Source organism: Sinocyclocheilus rhinocerous, unplaced genomic scaffold, assembly GCF_001515625.1.
Source record: "Sinocyclocheilus rhinocerous isolate Xijiao unplaced genomic scaffold, SAMN03320098_v1.1 scaffold3100, whole genome shotgun sequence".
In the NCBI taxonomy this organism is placed as follows: Eukaryota; Metazoa; Chordata; class Actinopteri; order Cypriniformes; family Cyprinidae; genus Sinocyclocheilus; species Sinocyclocheilus rhinocerous.
The window spans coordinates 52,404-68,954 of record NW_015650337.1 but is presented as its reverse complement, the minus strand read 5'-3'; the positions used below and the strand labels follow the sequence as shown (position 1 = coordinate 68,954).

General features: G+C 38.9%; 1 protein-coding gene and 1 long non-coding RNA gene across 2 annotated transcripts in view; both read right to left on the bottom strand.

Annotated features, from left to right (window-relative positions):
* Window positions 1-10,577: 10,577 nt before the first annotated feature.
* The window catches only part of LOC107711776 (zinc finger protein 501-like), a 35,906-nt gene continuing 29,932 nt past the window's right edge, over window positions 10,578-16,551 (bottom strand). The window contains exon 5 of the mRNA XM_016516824.1: window positions 10,578-11,008. Within this exon, the coding sequence (XP_016372310.1) occupies window positions 10,674-11,008 (335 nt within the window). The 3' untranslated portion in view covers window positions 10,578-10,673. The remainder of the gene's footprint in view (window positions 11,009-16,551) is intronic.
* The window catches only part of LOC107711777 (uncharacterized), a 2,996-nt gene continuing 1,623 nt past the window's right edge, over window positions 15,179-16,551 (bottom strand). Inside the window, exon 2 of the long non-coding RNA XR_001636736.1 lies at window positions 15,179-15,309. This is a non-coding gene — a long non-coding RNA (uncharacterized LOC107711777). The remainder of the gene's footprint in view (window positions 15,310-16,551) is intronic.

The following is a 16,551-nucleotide window of genomic DNA, read 5'->3' as shown; positions in this document are numbered from 1 at the left end:
TTGTTTATTTTTACCAAACAAAAACTCTAAAATTTAAAACAAAAATAAGATATCCCCCTTTTTTATAGTGTAAGTAAATTATAGAATGAACACAGAGAAATAAGAAAAACTGCAGATTCAAGTGGATAATACCAGTTATTAGTTAGTTGCAGTTGTATACCACTATGGAACTTTAATCACATATTCACCCTTATACTTCCTTAAATGTTTCTAAACCAAGCGCTTGGATTTCGTTGGCGCCCTTATTCGGTGGTGCACATAATGGCAGTCACACTCGGATGATGCAGTTCTTAAAGTACACTGTCAAACTGGTTGCTCACCCAGTTACTCCACTCTGTTACAGCGAAACTCTCCAAGTCGCGCAGAGAAGCGATTATGTGAAGCTTTGATCCTCTTCTCCTCGATAGGCACAGGAAAACAGTCCAACGCTGAAATAAGTGATGCGTCACACACCAGAAAATGGCCGATGAGTCCCACGCACGAAAGCCTGTGCTCCTTTCACACGACGAACAGTCCACTTTTGCCATATAACCGCCCTGAAAACACTCCAATGCGGTCCGTGACTCCTCTGGGTCCTCAGATCCCGAAGAAACAATAGAACAACGCTACAGTCTGTGCATATATATGACGGCTGCTATGAAGAACAGTAGACCTAAAGCATTAGTCTTTCAACACATGGAAAACCTTCCCGTTATCAAATATATACATATATATTATCTGTGTGTGATCTAGGACATGAACACTGTCGCTAGATAAACTTTGACAGCATTACATAAATTTTTTTTCTGTCTTGCTCCGTCAAGCAGCCCGCTAATCTCTCTTTGTTCCGTTTCCCAACCTCGCGTTCGTCGCTCCTCCCCCCTACTCATTCCGATTGGTTGAACGTGAACACCCCAAAAACCCAATGAAACATCTCATTGGTTAGCATTTGAAATACCTCGGAATACACTGTACATAATGTTCAAACTCCAATGTATGTACACACAATATTGAAAATACATACATTTAAATAAATGTGTACAAATATTCACAGGGTTACACTCTCCCCCCACCAAATTCCAGCATGCCCCCATGTCTGGACATAAGAAGAACACACAAAGAAAAAAATCGAAAAGTCAAATAAGTATGCTAAAACCTTGTATTCAAATGATTAATTCCGGGTTCACACTCTAGGGACTGTGCAAGGAAACGACTTTGAGTTTCTCATGCACATATTACACAATGCTTGAGAATTACACCACCACACATGTTTGCTTTCACCATGTTTAGAAAAGCATGAAGACTCAGTTCCATGTCCACCAACCTCTCCTTAACAGGTCTTTCTAGCTCAGGATAAGTAAACCTCTCAGGGGGTTTTCTTTGCCTCTCAGATCTCCTCACTTGAGAATTATCAAGGACATCAGACGGTTCTACCCCTGAATTCACTGGACCACTGGGCTCAGATAGGTTATTGGTATGTTCAAGCTGCTGTTCAATTTCACCTTCATCACCCACTATTTCTGTGTCAACATTTTCTCCGTCTAGAGTCTCAACTTGATCTCCAAACAGTTGACCTAAATCACAAACATCAGGCACAATAGCATCCTTATCTTGCTGGTCTCGATCCGGATGTTCAACCCCTAGAGAGTTAGGATCAACATACATAAAGGATCATAACCATATTCTGACTCCGAATCAGTTGAGGAAAAATTTCTCTGCTCAGGGTAGACAGGCTCAGACATGGGGTTTTCATTCTCATTTCGTCTCTTTCTGGTCTTAAAAACTGATGTAGGGCTCGGGCTTTCACTTTCAGGATTCACTTTCACTTGAAGAAAGTGAAAAGCAAGATATGGTTTCTATGCAGAACCTTTTTTGGCCCATTACCACTCTCTGGTACCAATTGATAGACAGGCAAGTTAGACAACTGACTTTCTACCACATATGGCATGGAATGCCACCGAAGTTTGTGCTTTCCTTTTAACCCAAGGTTCTGAATAAGCACCCTGTCTCCAGGACTCAGACTCTGAGGACGCACTTTCTTATCATACCTCAGTTTGTTTTCTTTGTTTGCACATGCAGATGCAGCCGTTGCCAACTCGTATGCATTCTTTAATTGCTGCTTCACTCTCTCTACATATTTCCCTTACGAAACTGGTAAATCTTCATCAGACCGAACCCCGAGACACGCATCCACTGGTAACTTAGGTTCTCTTCCAAACACGAGGAAGTACGGCGTATACCAGGACGCATTATTTTGGGTAGAATTGTATGAGTGAACTAACTGGGCAATATGCTGGCTCCACCTTGATTTCTGTTGTGCATTCAATGTGCCAAGCATATTAAGAAGACTCCGGTTAAATCTCTCTGGTTGTGGGTCCCCTTGTGGATGGTATGGCGAAGTGCGGGATTTCTTTACCCCCAACATAGACAACATCTCCTTGATCAAATGGCTCTGAAAATCCCGCCCCTGATCAGAGTGTATTCTGTTTGGCAGGCCATAGTGAACAAAATACTTCTCCCACAAGGTTCTCGCAACTGTCAAAGCTTTCTGGTCTTTGCAAGGAAAAGCCTGAGCATATCGAGTGAAATGATCAGTAATGACCAACACATTACTTACATTTCGGGTGTCTGACTCGATTGTTAGAAAATCAATACAGACTAAATCCAGAGGACCAGAACTGTGCATGTGGGACATAGGCGCACGTCTCAGAGGCAAAGTCTTCCTCATCATGCAGCGATCACAATTTTTACAGTAAGCTTCCACTTCTGCTTTCATCCTAGGCCAGAAAAAATGGTCTCTCACAAGCACATACGTTTTCTCAAAACCTAAATGTCCATTATTGTCATGCAAAGACTCAAAAACAGTACTGCGAAGAGCAGTGAGAAGCACAAGCTGCCTGTATCTTTGCTTATTTTTCCCCTCTACCATCCGGTATAATAGACCTTGATCCATTTCCAGACTATTCAATTTTTTCTTTAAAGCCGTAAGGTCAACATGGTTCAATTGGACACTTTCAGATGATTGCTTCTGACAAACTGCAAGCCTTACTCTACTCAGGTAAGGGTCATTTTTCTGAGTCTTCCTCAACTCATTTGAGTCTGAATTCCTTGGCTCATCCGGAGTAAAGGAAACAACTTTTCCAGCAGCTTGGAGCATACCACTCTCAGGACAACATGACTCGGGTAAGTGAGCACTCTGCTGATACACTACAGTTGACTCTAGGAGACCTCCCACTTGATTCTTTGCTTCAATAGATTGGCAAAGAGTACGCACACCAGAAACTGGAATTTCCTCCCAGTTTCCTTCAGCTCAAGAACTGGGATGAGGCCGTCTCGACAGAAAGTCTGCATCAATGTTTTTCAACCCCCGACGGTACTTCAAGCTGAACTGGTAAGTTGACAGAGCTGCTAGCCATCTCTGACCCATAGCGTCTAACTTTGCCGAAGTTAGGATGTAAGTCAGAGGATTGCTATCCGTTCTGACTTCGAAATTTACTCCATAAAGATAGTCGTGTAGCTTGTCAACCACGGCCTTTTCAATGCCAAGAATTCCAGCTTATGTGCTGGGTAATTCCTTTCAGAGGCAGAAAGACTCCTACTAATGAATGCCACTGGGCGCAATCCTTCAGGATGTTGTTGATAGAGCAATCCATCCATACTGGCATCAACATGTAACACGTAAGGTAGTTCAGGGTCGGCAAAAGCTAACACAGGAGCTTGAGTCAACCAAAGTTTCAGATCCCGAAAAGCCGTCTCACAACAGTCATCCCATCGAGAACCAAATGGATCTGAGAGCCTGAAGTACCCATCAGTAGTAGACTTCTTGATGTTCTCCTTTCCTTAGCGTTTTTGTGGATAACCCTTAAGCAACTGGTTGAGTGGTCTGCACAAATTAGAGTACCCTTTTACGAACCGTCGATAGTACCCACAAAACCCAAGAAAGGATCGCAATTGGGAAGCTGTCTGAGGTCTGGGCCAATTCACAACTGCTTCCACCTTAGATGGATCAGTGGCAATGCCATCTTGTTACACAATGTGCCCAACATAAGTCACAGAATTCCTGTAAAACTGGCATTTGTCCAGTGACCATTTTAGTTCTTTTCGCTGTCATCATTCAAATCTGCAAAAAGTTCCGCCGCTGGAACTGTCGACCCCAGGAGGTTAAACCCTCCTCTTTAAGCCGATCCAGAACTTTGAACAAACGCTGATTGTGCTCTTCAAGGGTTCTGCCAAAAACAATCAAGTCGTCCAAATAAACCAACACTTCCAGAAAATTCAAGGCACCCAATGCCTTCTTCATAACTCTCTGAACGGTTGCACGGGCCCCACTAATCCCCTGAGGCATGCACTCAAACTGATAAAATCCTAGTGGGCAAATAAATGCAGTCTTTTCTTTATCAGTCTCTTCCATGGGAATCTGATAATACCCACTTCGCAAATCAGGTACACTGAACCATTTGCTCCCGACTAAACTATGGAGTGCATCTTCAACCTGAGGGACAGTGTATTGATCAAGTATAATACGTCTGTTCAATGTTCTATAATCAACACACATTCGCATTAGATGGTTTCGCACATCTTGCAAATCAGCAGGAGGCAAACACCGAGAACATTCATGAAAAGGAGTTGAATCAGTAAGCCGTATTTCATGCTTAGTACTCTTGGAACGTCCAACATCCCATTCATGACAAGAGAATACATCACGTCTCTCCATCAATTTTTCACACAACTGCTTCTTGGCATCTTCAGCTAAGGGTGAATTCCCAAAGTCAAATGATGCAGGAGTTAGTGTACTGAACAACTGATTTTCGGCAAAGGTGGGCTGAGGTACAATATCGACAGGGTAAAGATGAGCAATTGGTGTGCAACGTTTCAGATGCACATCTTTAGTTGACATGTTTCTCACAGTAACAGTGATGATGCAATTAGATATCACAGAAACTGACTGCAATTCAGGTGTCACTAGCAAGTCATCTGAAACACTAGTGTCATCAGGTTGGTCTATCAGGACATGCACATCTGTAGGTTTCACAAACAGTTTAGGTTTTCCCTGAATTTGACGTGATTCTCCAGGCCCTACAACAATTTGTTTGTGTTGTGTGAACCACACAGTACCATGTCCCTCACAATCATCAGGTGAGCCATCAGATTTCTGAATATTCTCATAAACTTCTCGAACTACAGGATGTATGGACAAGGTATGTAAGAAGTGATCACCCAGCTTCTGTTTACAAGCCTCAAACAAGCGTCTCACTATATTGGTGTTAGTCCCCACCAGAATAGCAATTCTCTTCTCTAGCTGAGAATCTGGACAGACAAGTGCAAGAGTGTCAACAGCTTGTGGTAGTCCTACCACATTTTCGGTGAATTCAAGATTAATAAAGCTTTCGCGTAAACTCCTTCAATTTGGACTGGTACTTCAGATGTTGGACCAATCAAGCCAGATGGAATTCCCGAAGAACAAGCAATTTCTTTTTCAGAACAAGATATGGAATGGAATGGAAAAGGAGTCATGTGCCGTTCCTCCACGGAGCTCCCTAGAAGTTTCCCGAAAACCTGCTTTGACTGATCAACTTTTGATTTACTTTCCTCAGGTTTTCAGTTCCTTGACACTCTCTCTTTGTGTGACCATCCTCACCACACTTGTAACAGAAAATTCCAGGCTGAGAAAACTTGGATGTGCTCTTCTTGTTGGAAGCTTCTGTAGCACTAGCATCCGCCACTTGACGCACAGGGCCAGTTGCCTTTGAAGAATGTTCAGGAACAGGGTCAGTTGCAGCTGTGAGTGCACTCACCTCTTGCTTTATACTCCTCAATTCAGACACGAGAGAAGCCTGTGGAACAGATGCAGCAGCAACCACTACTTTTCCCCCATCTCTAGCCCTGATCCAATCCTCTTCTTCCCTTACTTTTCGTAACAATTGCGAGAAACTAGGAGGATTTCTCTTCCTAGTCATTCTTAGTCGTAGTGCTACCATATCAGTATTACGAGCTCCCTTAACCACATGCTCCATACGCATGCGATTCAAATCAGTGGCTACAACCCCTTCTTTTACAAGCATGCGATGATGGAGCTTGTCCAGCCGATAAAGAAAATCAGAAATCTTTTCACTTTCCCCTTGGTAAGTACTCCTGAACTTTGCAAGAAGATCAGAATTACTTTCAGTATTTCCATAGGTAGTTTCCAGAGCAACCAGATAATCAGTTGCTGTGGCAGCTGGATTACTAACCTTTAGAAACCGAACTATGTCTGAAGTGGGTCCCCGCAAACTCTCAACAATACGTGCCTTTTCACAGAATCGGCACACTGCCACTCGCTGATCATTTGGACAGCCTGTTCCATCCAGGGGTCATGTTCTTTCTCCCCAGCAGGTACTGGTTTTACACCTGAAAATACTCTTAATCTCCTGTAACCCAAAGTTTCTCTGGGCACATGGATACACTTTTCCACAAGGCGATCAATAGCATTCACCAAATCAAGATGAACATTTACATTAGAGGACTGACCTTGCTCCAGCATAGACTTCACATCCTCCAGCGACTTTCCTTCCTGCTGCAACAAGGACAACAACTTATCCTGAAAAACAGCATCTCCCACTGAAGGATCTGTCACCATTTTTTCAGGTACATGTACCCTCCATGGGCCCGCCTCATCAGGAATCCCTATCTCTGGTGGTACAGTATCTGGATCAATATCATTACTGGTTTCAAGCAAAAAGAACAACTTAATTCCTGTAGGGTCTCCTCGTTTACCATGAATTTTGGGACGACCAAATGCCTTCACTGTATTAAGTATATCTGCGATTGTCTCATCCCTCACATCTATTGGGACATCACTGAGTATTAGACAACGAGATGGATTTATTTGCGCCTGACGGCTCCATTCACCAGCCTTAGAAATATCCATGTCTCACAAAGTTTTACAATACAAATAAAAGAGGGAGAAAAAAACAACAACCTTCCAGCAGAAAAAAAATCCAGAGAAAACACAAATCCCAGTGGTGCCTCCAAAAATGTAACACTACTGTTAAAGGCACATAAAACAGCAATACCTGGGCTTCAGCAATTGATGGTGAGTTGGCTGGGTTATCTCTGGAAAGTTATGTTTTATAGAAATTATATTTTCTGATGCGGTGCCTCCAAAAATGTGTCAACTATACACAAAGAAAATAGTTTGTGTACACTGTTACTCTTGATTAAATAAAATTAATTTCCCTATTTGTTATGGGCTGTTCTCTTTATAAACCACACTGTAATCAAGTTACTCAATGAGAATATACAATTAAACAAATACAAAAGTAGTAACAAATACAAATTTGTTTATTTTTACCAAACAAAAACTCTAAAATTTAAAACAAAAATAAGATATCCCCCTTTTTTATAGTGTAAGTAAATTATAGAATGAACACAGAGAAATAAGAAAAACTGCAGATTCAAGTGGATAATACCAGTTATTAGTTAGTTGCAGTTGTATACCACTATGGAACTTTAATCACATATTCACCCTTATACTTCCTTAAATGTTTCTAAACCAAGCGCTTGGATTTCGTTGGCGCCCTTATTCGGTGGTGCACATAATGGCAGTCACACTCGGATGATGCAGTTCTTAAAGTACACTGTCAAACTGGTTGCTCACCCAGTTACTCCACTCTGTTACAGCGAAACTCTCCAAGTCGCGCAGAGAAGCGATTATGTGAAGCTTTGATCCTCTTCTCCTCGATAGGCACAGGAAAACAGTCCAACGCTGAAATAAGTGATGCGTCACACACCAGAAAATGGCCGATGAGTCCCACGCACGAAAGCCTGTGCTCCTTTCACACGACGAACAGTCCACTTTTGCCATATAACCGCCCTGAAAACACTCCAATGCGGTCCGTGACTCCTCTGGGTCCTCAGATCCCGAAGAAACAATAGAACAACGCTACAGTCTGTGCATATATATGACGGCTGCTACGATGAACAGAGTAGACCTAATGCATTAGTCTTTCAACACATGGAAAACCTTCCCGTTATCAAATATATACATATATTACAAAAATTTAAGGGGGTCTGAATACTTTCCGTACCCACTGTATAAAGGCTCTCAGGGAGAACAAATATTATAAACCGTGAATCCGCCAGAATCCTTTGAAAAAAGTAACAAACAAAACTAACATGATCCAGATTTTGAGTCAAACCGCCCAGCTCTAGTAGCAGAATTAGTAGTAATTATCTTATCAGTATTATTATTATTTTTTTTACAGAAACAATGAATCACCAACGTCTCAAGCCCCACTAGCCATAAGTTCTGTTACTACCACAACTATTTAATTTCATTACTATTCAATAGTGATTCTAAACAGGACACCTATTGACATTTTCAGCTGCTCTGATAATATTGATGAGTCTCAGATTATAAACACTCATTCAATAAACCATTTCAGGACCAGCCTGCAGATCGTCTCACTTTAATTCGAGTGTTTGCAGGTACAAACAAATAATTCAAGTCAGAATAGCTGTTATAAATTCACTGTAAACCACGGCTTCTTGGGGCTTATTGCTTTAAATTGGCAGTTTCTCTGAGTGAAGTAAATACGGACACTTTTGGGAGGAGATTGAAGCTTTAACTTTTAATTTTCCATAACGGTGTTGTTTCACACCGACAAAATGAGTTGAAAGCACAAAAACAATCACAATAGTTAATGGCTTGATGATTTATTCATTAGATGATAATATGCAATCAGCAGACAGTATATAGACAATAAAAGCTGTTGATAGAATTATTAATGATTTTAATTCTTGGTGAAGCAAATAAAAAAAGTAAGTGAAAATAGAAACCAATGAGACAGATTTCTCCTTTTATTGACGATAAACAAAAAAACAACAATAAAGAACGAGCCTCTTCTTAGCTTCCTGAACAAGAACGGCTTTGTACATGTAAAACACTTTTACTTTGAGAAAGTTGAACAATACAAAACTCATCCAAAACAATCCTCTTTGAGTTGATTTGAATCTCACAGATGAAACTGCTGAACTTTAAGATGAACTTTATTCACGGTGAAAACTAGATGATGTTTCTTTTTCCTGCTGTTTGTTTTGGCTAATTAGGACTGATTTATACAGAAGAGATTTTATTGCTCAATGCATTATTGTGTCAGGTTTAGTGAGGACACGGCCTCTGAAGATGATCTTATTGTGACTGATACGGTTTCTCTCCAGTGTGGATTCTCTCGTGTGATTTCAGATTTGCTGACTGATTGAATCTCTTGTCGCAGCAATGAAACATCTCATTGGTTAGCATTTGAAATACCTCGGAATACACTGTACATAGTATGTTCAAACACACAATATTGAAAATACATAAAAAATTAAATATAAAATAAATGTGTACAACCTTCCCGTTATCAAATATATACATATATTACCTGTGTGTGATCTAGGACATGAACACTGTCGCTAGATAAACTTTGACAGCACTACATTAAATTTTTTTCTGTCTTACTCCGTCAAGCAGCCCGCTAATCTCTCTCTGTTCCGTTTCCCAACCTCGCGTTCGTCGCTCCTCCCCCCTACTCATTCCGATTGGTTGAACGTGAACACATGAACACTTGTAAGGTTTCTCTCCAGTGTGAATCCTCTGGTGCCGTTTCAAATGTTGAGCTGTAAAAATTTAGTTTTTTATTTGGTAGCACTGTGCTCCCAACTTCAAAAAGTTATATTAAGCACCAGCAAAAATTTAAGATTACCCATCAAAACTGCCGATCCTGATGATTAAAAGCCTCAACAATCAAAACCTGATCCTAAATTCCAATGTGTAAGCAAATGGGCTGATTCTGATTGCTGTTTTATATCCGTTTTATTAATTTTTTAAGCAAACGGCAAGAAAGAATGAAAATATAAGTACATGAACATGATGTCTATTTGCTCTATTACAGGCCGAACTCTCTGTAGCCATTTAAATTTAGAGGCAACCACTGCATTTTAATCAGGATCCAAACAAAGATGCTGCATATAATTTCAAAATCTGAAGCAAAAACAGAATGGCCTGTCTTCAGCTTAGTGAAATTATACTACGTAAGTTGCGTAACCTAAAACATTTGCACAAAACAAAAACAGCAGACGGGCTGAATGATAAAATTATTGATTATTTCAAAGGGTTACTAATGACACATCATTTGGATATTTTCATGTCATAGCTCATGCTACATGTAGCATCTTTGTTTGGATTTTGATTCAAATGCAGTGGTTCTGCAACGGTTGAATGCATTCTGATACATACAGTGGGTACGGAAAGTATTCAGACCCCCTTAAATTTTTCACTCTTTGTTATATTGCAGCCATTTGCTAAAATCATTTAAGTTAATTTTTTTTCTTTAATCAGGATCCAAACAAAGATGCTGCATATAATTTCAAAATCTGAAGCAAAAACAGAATGGCCTGTCTTCAGCTTAGTGAAATTATACTACGTAAGTTGCGTAACCTAAAACATTTGCACAAAACAAAAACAGCAGACGGGCTGAATGATAACACAAATTCACTCTCTGCCAGCAGGTGGCGCTTATGGAACAGCAGTGATACCACTTTAATATGCATTATAGTGAGGTAAGATGAAAAAAAAAAATCTCAAATTTTCTGAAGACAGTCAGAAAGATACTCAGAGGTATTTAAGATTTTCTTCCAATACCTCGCTCACCATGAACAGTGACCTGCTCTGCCTACCACAGTATTATCTCCTCTATCTCCTCTATGCATCCGTCTTCAGGGTCTCTGGCCTCTGTTAACGCCCATTGACAGACTTCTGAACTGCTTCCACATAAAAAATATGAATGTGGTTTCTCCTTTGAATGAACTTTCAGGTGCTTCTTCAGGCCTGAAGCCCACAGATATGTTTTGTTGCATTGATCACATGTGTGCAGCTCCTCTACACTGTGGCTGTTCATGTGCTCCTTAAGGTGTGACGATTGTCTGAAACGCTTTCCACACTGATCACATGTGTACGGTTTCTCTCCAGTGTGGATCTTCCTGTGAACCTTGAGACTCTGTTTGTATGCAAAACACTTTCCACACTGATCACATGTGTGCGGCTTCTCTACACTGTGGACGTTCATGTGGTCCTTAAGGTGTCCTTGTTGTCTGAAACGCTTTCCACACTGATCACAAGTGTATGGTTTCTCTCCAGTGTGGATCCTCATGTGAATATTGAGACTCTTCCTGCATGTCAAACTCTTTCCGCACTGAACGCAGGTGAAAGATTTCTTGTCTTTTCTTTTCAGTAAAGAGGCACTTTCAGTCTGTGACTTGACATCGATTTTTCCATTTTTGACATGATGTTTCTCCATCAGGTCTGAAATGAAAATTAAATAAATACATTATAAATCTTAAAAATCAGAGAGAAATGTGAGGTGAAATGTCATAAAAGTGAAGCTGAAAGTAGGGGCTATGATCAAGGTTATGATCATTTTCATTTGAATATTTTCCATGAACAAGGCACAATGATCTCCAAATTACCATTTTTAAAACATTACAGGCACAAACCCATGTTTTCCACTCTTTACCTCACTAGGGCTGGGACAATAAATCGATGCAGAATCGATTCGTAGATCGATTCTGAGATTTTCAGAATGCATCGCGATTCCTCTGGAATCGATTCTGAGCTTAGATTTTAACAGCAGATGGCGCTCTAATCTAGTTTTTATCCGCACACTCAAATGCTCATGAAGAAGAGTGCTAAAGAGCGCTTGTGCGTTCGGTTGAGTTTGTAATTTCACCTCGACTCAGAATGCTTTTATGATGCGAGATTAATGTAAACACAGCCCACTGTGAACACTCTTGTAATTCGCTTCAACCTTTTCGAATTTTATGAATGATTATTTTAGGTTCAAGTGCGTGTGGAAACAAGCAGAGCACGGCTGTTTCTAAAGCATGCAGCGCCATCTGCTGTTCAAAACTAAGCTCAGAATCGACTCGAGAAAGAATCTCGATGCATTCGGAAAATCTTAGAATCGATGCGGAATCATTTCTCGATTCGCGATGCATCGATTTATTTTCCCAGCCCTATACCTCACCGACCCACACGAGTCCGGTGGAGAGAACAAAGTTTTGATGACTTGTGACTTTTGTTTTTAATGTAAAGCCATGTGAGAATAAAGGCTTTTTATCTTTCACTATATTTTTGATTGCCTTGGCGTTCTGAGTTTTTTTTAACATTTCAAGTTATTTCAGTTTCTGACCAACGCAAGTAGTCATTGATAACATAAATACACAAGAATCTATCATACATAAATAAAAATCACAAACATCTACAATCAAGACTGTAAAAAAAAACAATGCCAGGATGTAAGCCAGATTGGCCCAGAGTCTGTTGTTATCTGGGAAGCCAAGCATAAGAATAATGTAAATATGTTAAGCAAAACTAAGAATGTTTAATCGATTAATCATCTTTTTTTTTTTAAAACACGCTAAACATAAAGTTTAAGTTTTTAAGCGGAAAAATAAAACATAAGTCACATATGTCTCATTTTATAACATTCTAATCAGAAATAATACCGGCAGGCCTACATAAAGCGTAATGTTATAATGTACCAACACTACATAGGTTATTTTAGTTCCCCTCACTCCACAACAAATCTTTTAAATTTAACCGTATTCAGAACAGAACAAGAACGAAAAAAATATATCATTTATTCAATTGTTATGAATAATTATAATATAACTGCAGAATATGCCTAGCAATAAACAAGCCAAAACAAATTAATTTAAAGCGAAACAGAGTAAAGTTGGGCTCATGTAGCCTACCTCTCTCATTCGGCACAAATCCAAATGTTTCCATATTCGCGATGTATCTGAAGCTAAACTATTATTTATTAGGTAAACTAGGCTTTGTATTTCACCTGCATTACAATATTGACGGGGGGAAAAAATCATGATGAGCAAAAATGTACCACAGTGGACCGGTGCATCACGGATTGTAACACAGACTATTTAAATTGACTAGTGTAACTTTTTATATGTTTGGGTGACTGTATTTCATTTTGATAATAAACAGGCTGCGCTGTTTGCAATGAATATACAGTGTACGTGTGAGACGCCGGCGTGATCAAACAGTTGAAACTAGACTTGTGCCGGTATTCGGTAATGCGATATATCACGGGAATGAATATGCACGATATTGTTATCGTGGGCACTTCTAAATACCGTGAATAATTATATATTACAAATTATTCGAATTTTGAATGCATTTTAAGAGTACTTTTCCCATCAACTGGTCAAAATGCACAACACCGCTGTATGCTGTGAAAGAAGCATGCGCACTCTGATGTAAACAAGCGTGGACGAGAAGCACATGGCAGAACATGTGAGAGACGCTCTGGATGAAAGCGCACTTTCACTCTCTGACAGCAGATGGCGCTAAACTGCAGAAATGCAGCCGTTACCCCGGAAACCCTGTAAACAAAGCAGCTGCACTACTTTCTGTTTCTGAATCGTGTTTAAATGATTTAAACAGCCATTCAGATTTGTGTATTTGCTATGATGTTCATCACAGCGCCATCTACTTAAACATTTAGTCTTAATAGGCTAGCAATTAATCACAACATGAAAATTTGATACCGGCATATCCCTAGTTGAAACAAATACGCTGTCATTTTTGGTTATACAGTAAAGACATAATTCGAAACTGCAAAGTGTTAGCAATTAGAAGATTAATGAATATTAGCAAAGATTATTGGAATACATCAAGCGAACAGCATTTTACAGAAAGTTAATTTGTAGTCGAGTCAATGGCACAGATAAACTTGAATGTAACTTTAATTATTATTAGAACATTGTTTATTTTTTATTTGTTAATGCAGAAACGTGTGTGTTCTGCCATTCAAAAACACACTGATTAATGTTACACCATACTTATGCAGCAGTGTGACTGAATTTTCATTTGTGTAAGTCCAGTCGGAGGGGTTTTGGGCAATTGAGCAGCTCCATCGTGGGGGTTGAAATAGAGAGGTGTGAATCACTGCTCTTTCATACGGAGAGTGTCTGATGACGTTTCAAACTTACAGAGCAGCTTTAGGCAAAGAGCCAGATAAAAATGCATTTTTATGACTACTTCAGTCTGTGTGCACTGAATTTATTTAATACACGAGTTTCACAATTTTAGTTGAACTACTGAAATAAATGAACTTTTCCACGACATTCTAATTTATTGATATGCACCTGTAGATTGTGTTCGATCCAAGCATTCAATTAGTTTTATAGGGTTTTATAATGTTTGAGCAGTGTGTGGTGATTGTCAACAATTATATATTATCTAAACAGGAACTGTTGCGGTAAAGCGTCCCTGCCGATGAGAAAGAAATGTGAGTGGAGCAGGAGATGAAGAGCTGTTTTAATTGTGATCAACCTTCTTTTTATAACTCAAGGTATTCAGTTCCTTTTAGGGCACAAAAGCAAAATCATTTGTTAACGTTGTTTTTTTTATGTGAATGGCACGCAGCTGCATATACAGTGTTATGTATAATATAATATGCAGGGTTGCTTGGGTTTGTTTCAACGAGAGACAAAGAAACTAGCGAAAGAGACCAGCGCATCCGCATGAGAGAGACAAAGAAACATTCGTTCTTCATTTATGTTATGTTCATTTTGCACAGTTTTAATTGTGCAATACAAATGTAAAAAAACATATCGCAATAAAAAGAATAAGACTCTGTATTGTTCATTATACAAATTGCACAGGGAATACAAACATGCCAACCTGTAATAGAACTTATTTTTTTTTGTAAACCTTGAAAATGTGTCATTTATGTGGGGAAAGTTAACTTAAGCAGTGTTATTATAGTATTTTTAATCAGTTTTATTTTTGTATTATTTTAAATTTTCATCTGAAAATTTTAGTATTCATTTATTCGTTTTTAAATAATAATAAAAAAAACAATACTATTTTGTCATACAAAGTCTTTGAATAATGAAAGAACTTGTGGGTTTGAACTTGAAGACTCAAAGTCTGTGGGTTAAAGAGCCACTTGGCGATAAAAGGCAGCAAATACTCGCAGCGGTAAAAGTATTATTCTGGCTGAGTACCATCTGTAGAGAGTCTACCCAATGTTATTTATTAGTTTAACTACGTTCATTCACAACAAGGTTTTTTCTACTACAAACACTAAATTTGAAGAACTGCTTGAAGCTTTATATTCTTATTGTTCTTCAGCTTCATTGATGAAGAATCAAGAATTAACACCAACCTGTTTGTTCTTCAGTGTGTTTCATTCTGCAGGGTTCTGGATCTCTCATGTTCTCTCTGTCCTTCAATAAACTCTGTCTCTGTGTTGTGGGAGGAGCTTCACTGAAGGAGGAGCAGATCTGCCAAAATTAAGATAAATCAGTTACTGAGTTTGTTTTTACACTAATTCACACATTTTAACTATTGATGTTCACCTATCTATTCATCTCAAAGTAACTTTTGAGTAAATTAATCACAGTGTAATTCAAAAACGGTATCCCTTCTTAGTTTCTACGAATTTCATTCATATATTTAAATTGAACAAATAAACACAGAAATATAATTTTGCAAATTTGCAAGGTACAACTGAGTTTAAATTAACAATTTTTGTTTTTGATAATGTTTCAGTTTTGTGTTTTATATGAAACATGGTTATTACAGATTAATGAAATAAATGTAGTTATGATATATCTAGTAGATGCCACAATAGGTGATTGTCTCATTTGCTTAAGTGTGTTGACGCCAATAAAATGAGCTTAATGCTGCAATTAACAGATCTGAAGTCATCAGCATAATGAATGAGGTGAAAACAGGATCTATTGACATGAAATAAAGAGGATTTTCAGCAGCTGATAATATTGATGAGCCTCAGACTATAAACATTCAATAAACAAACCATTCAGGATCAGCAGCAGATCATCTCACTATAAATATAAGCATCTGTGGGTAGAAACTGATTATTTGCTTAAAGCTAGTTGGTGAAAGACTATAAAACTGCTCTATTAAAACATTATGATTATTTTACATAATATGATACAGAAAGAATACCAGACAATATAAAGATAGACACTAATGACACAACATATTGATCAACCATTGTTTTGCATATGAATCTATACATGGTTAGAATTGCTGATAACTGCATTCACAGCAATTAAGTGATTATATCACTAACACATCTTTTTGGTATGTCTGAAAACTCAACTTCCTATGTATCTATATCCACTGAGGTATTTATGTACGGTTTAAAATGTTCTGAGCGGCTCAACAAACAGCGAAACAATCAAACAACCAAAGGCTAAGTCACATAAAAACACAAATACGCTAAGACCAAAACACACTTTCCTTACATGTTCGTTGTCTGCTGTAAGTGTTTTAATCAGCAGAGGCAGAAATTGCCCTGAACCCGACGAAAACAAGGCAGAAATTGCCCTTAAATAAACTGTGTTTGGTTGTGTAAACACAAGAAACCCGCTTGAATGGACAGAGACTCGACGCTGGCTGAGCGTGCGTGCGTGGTGACGTCATCACCGAGAGCCGAGCTCAGTGGCATTGTTGCCAAGTCCTTGGTTTTTGGGCTAGTTTTGAGTAGAAATTGTGCG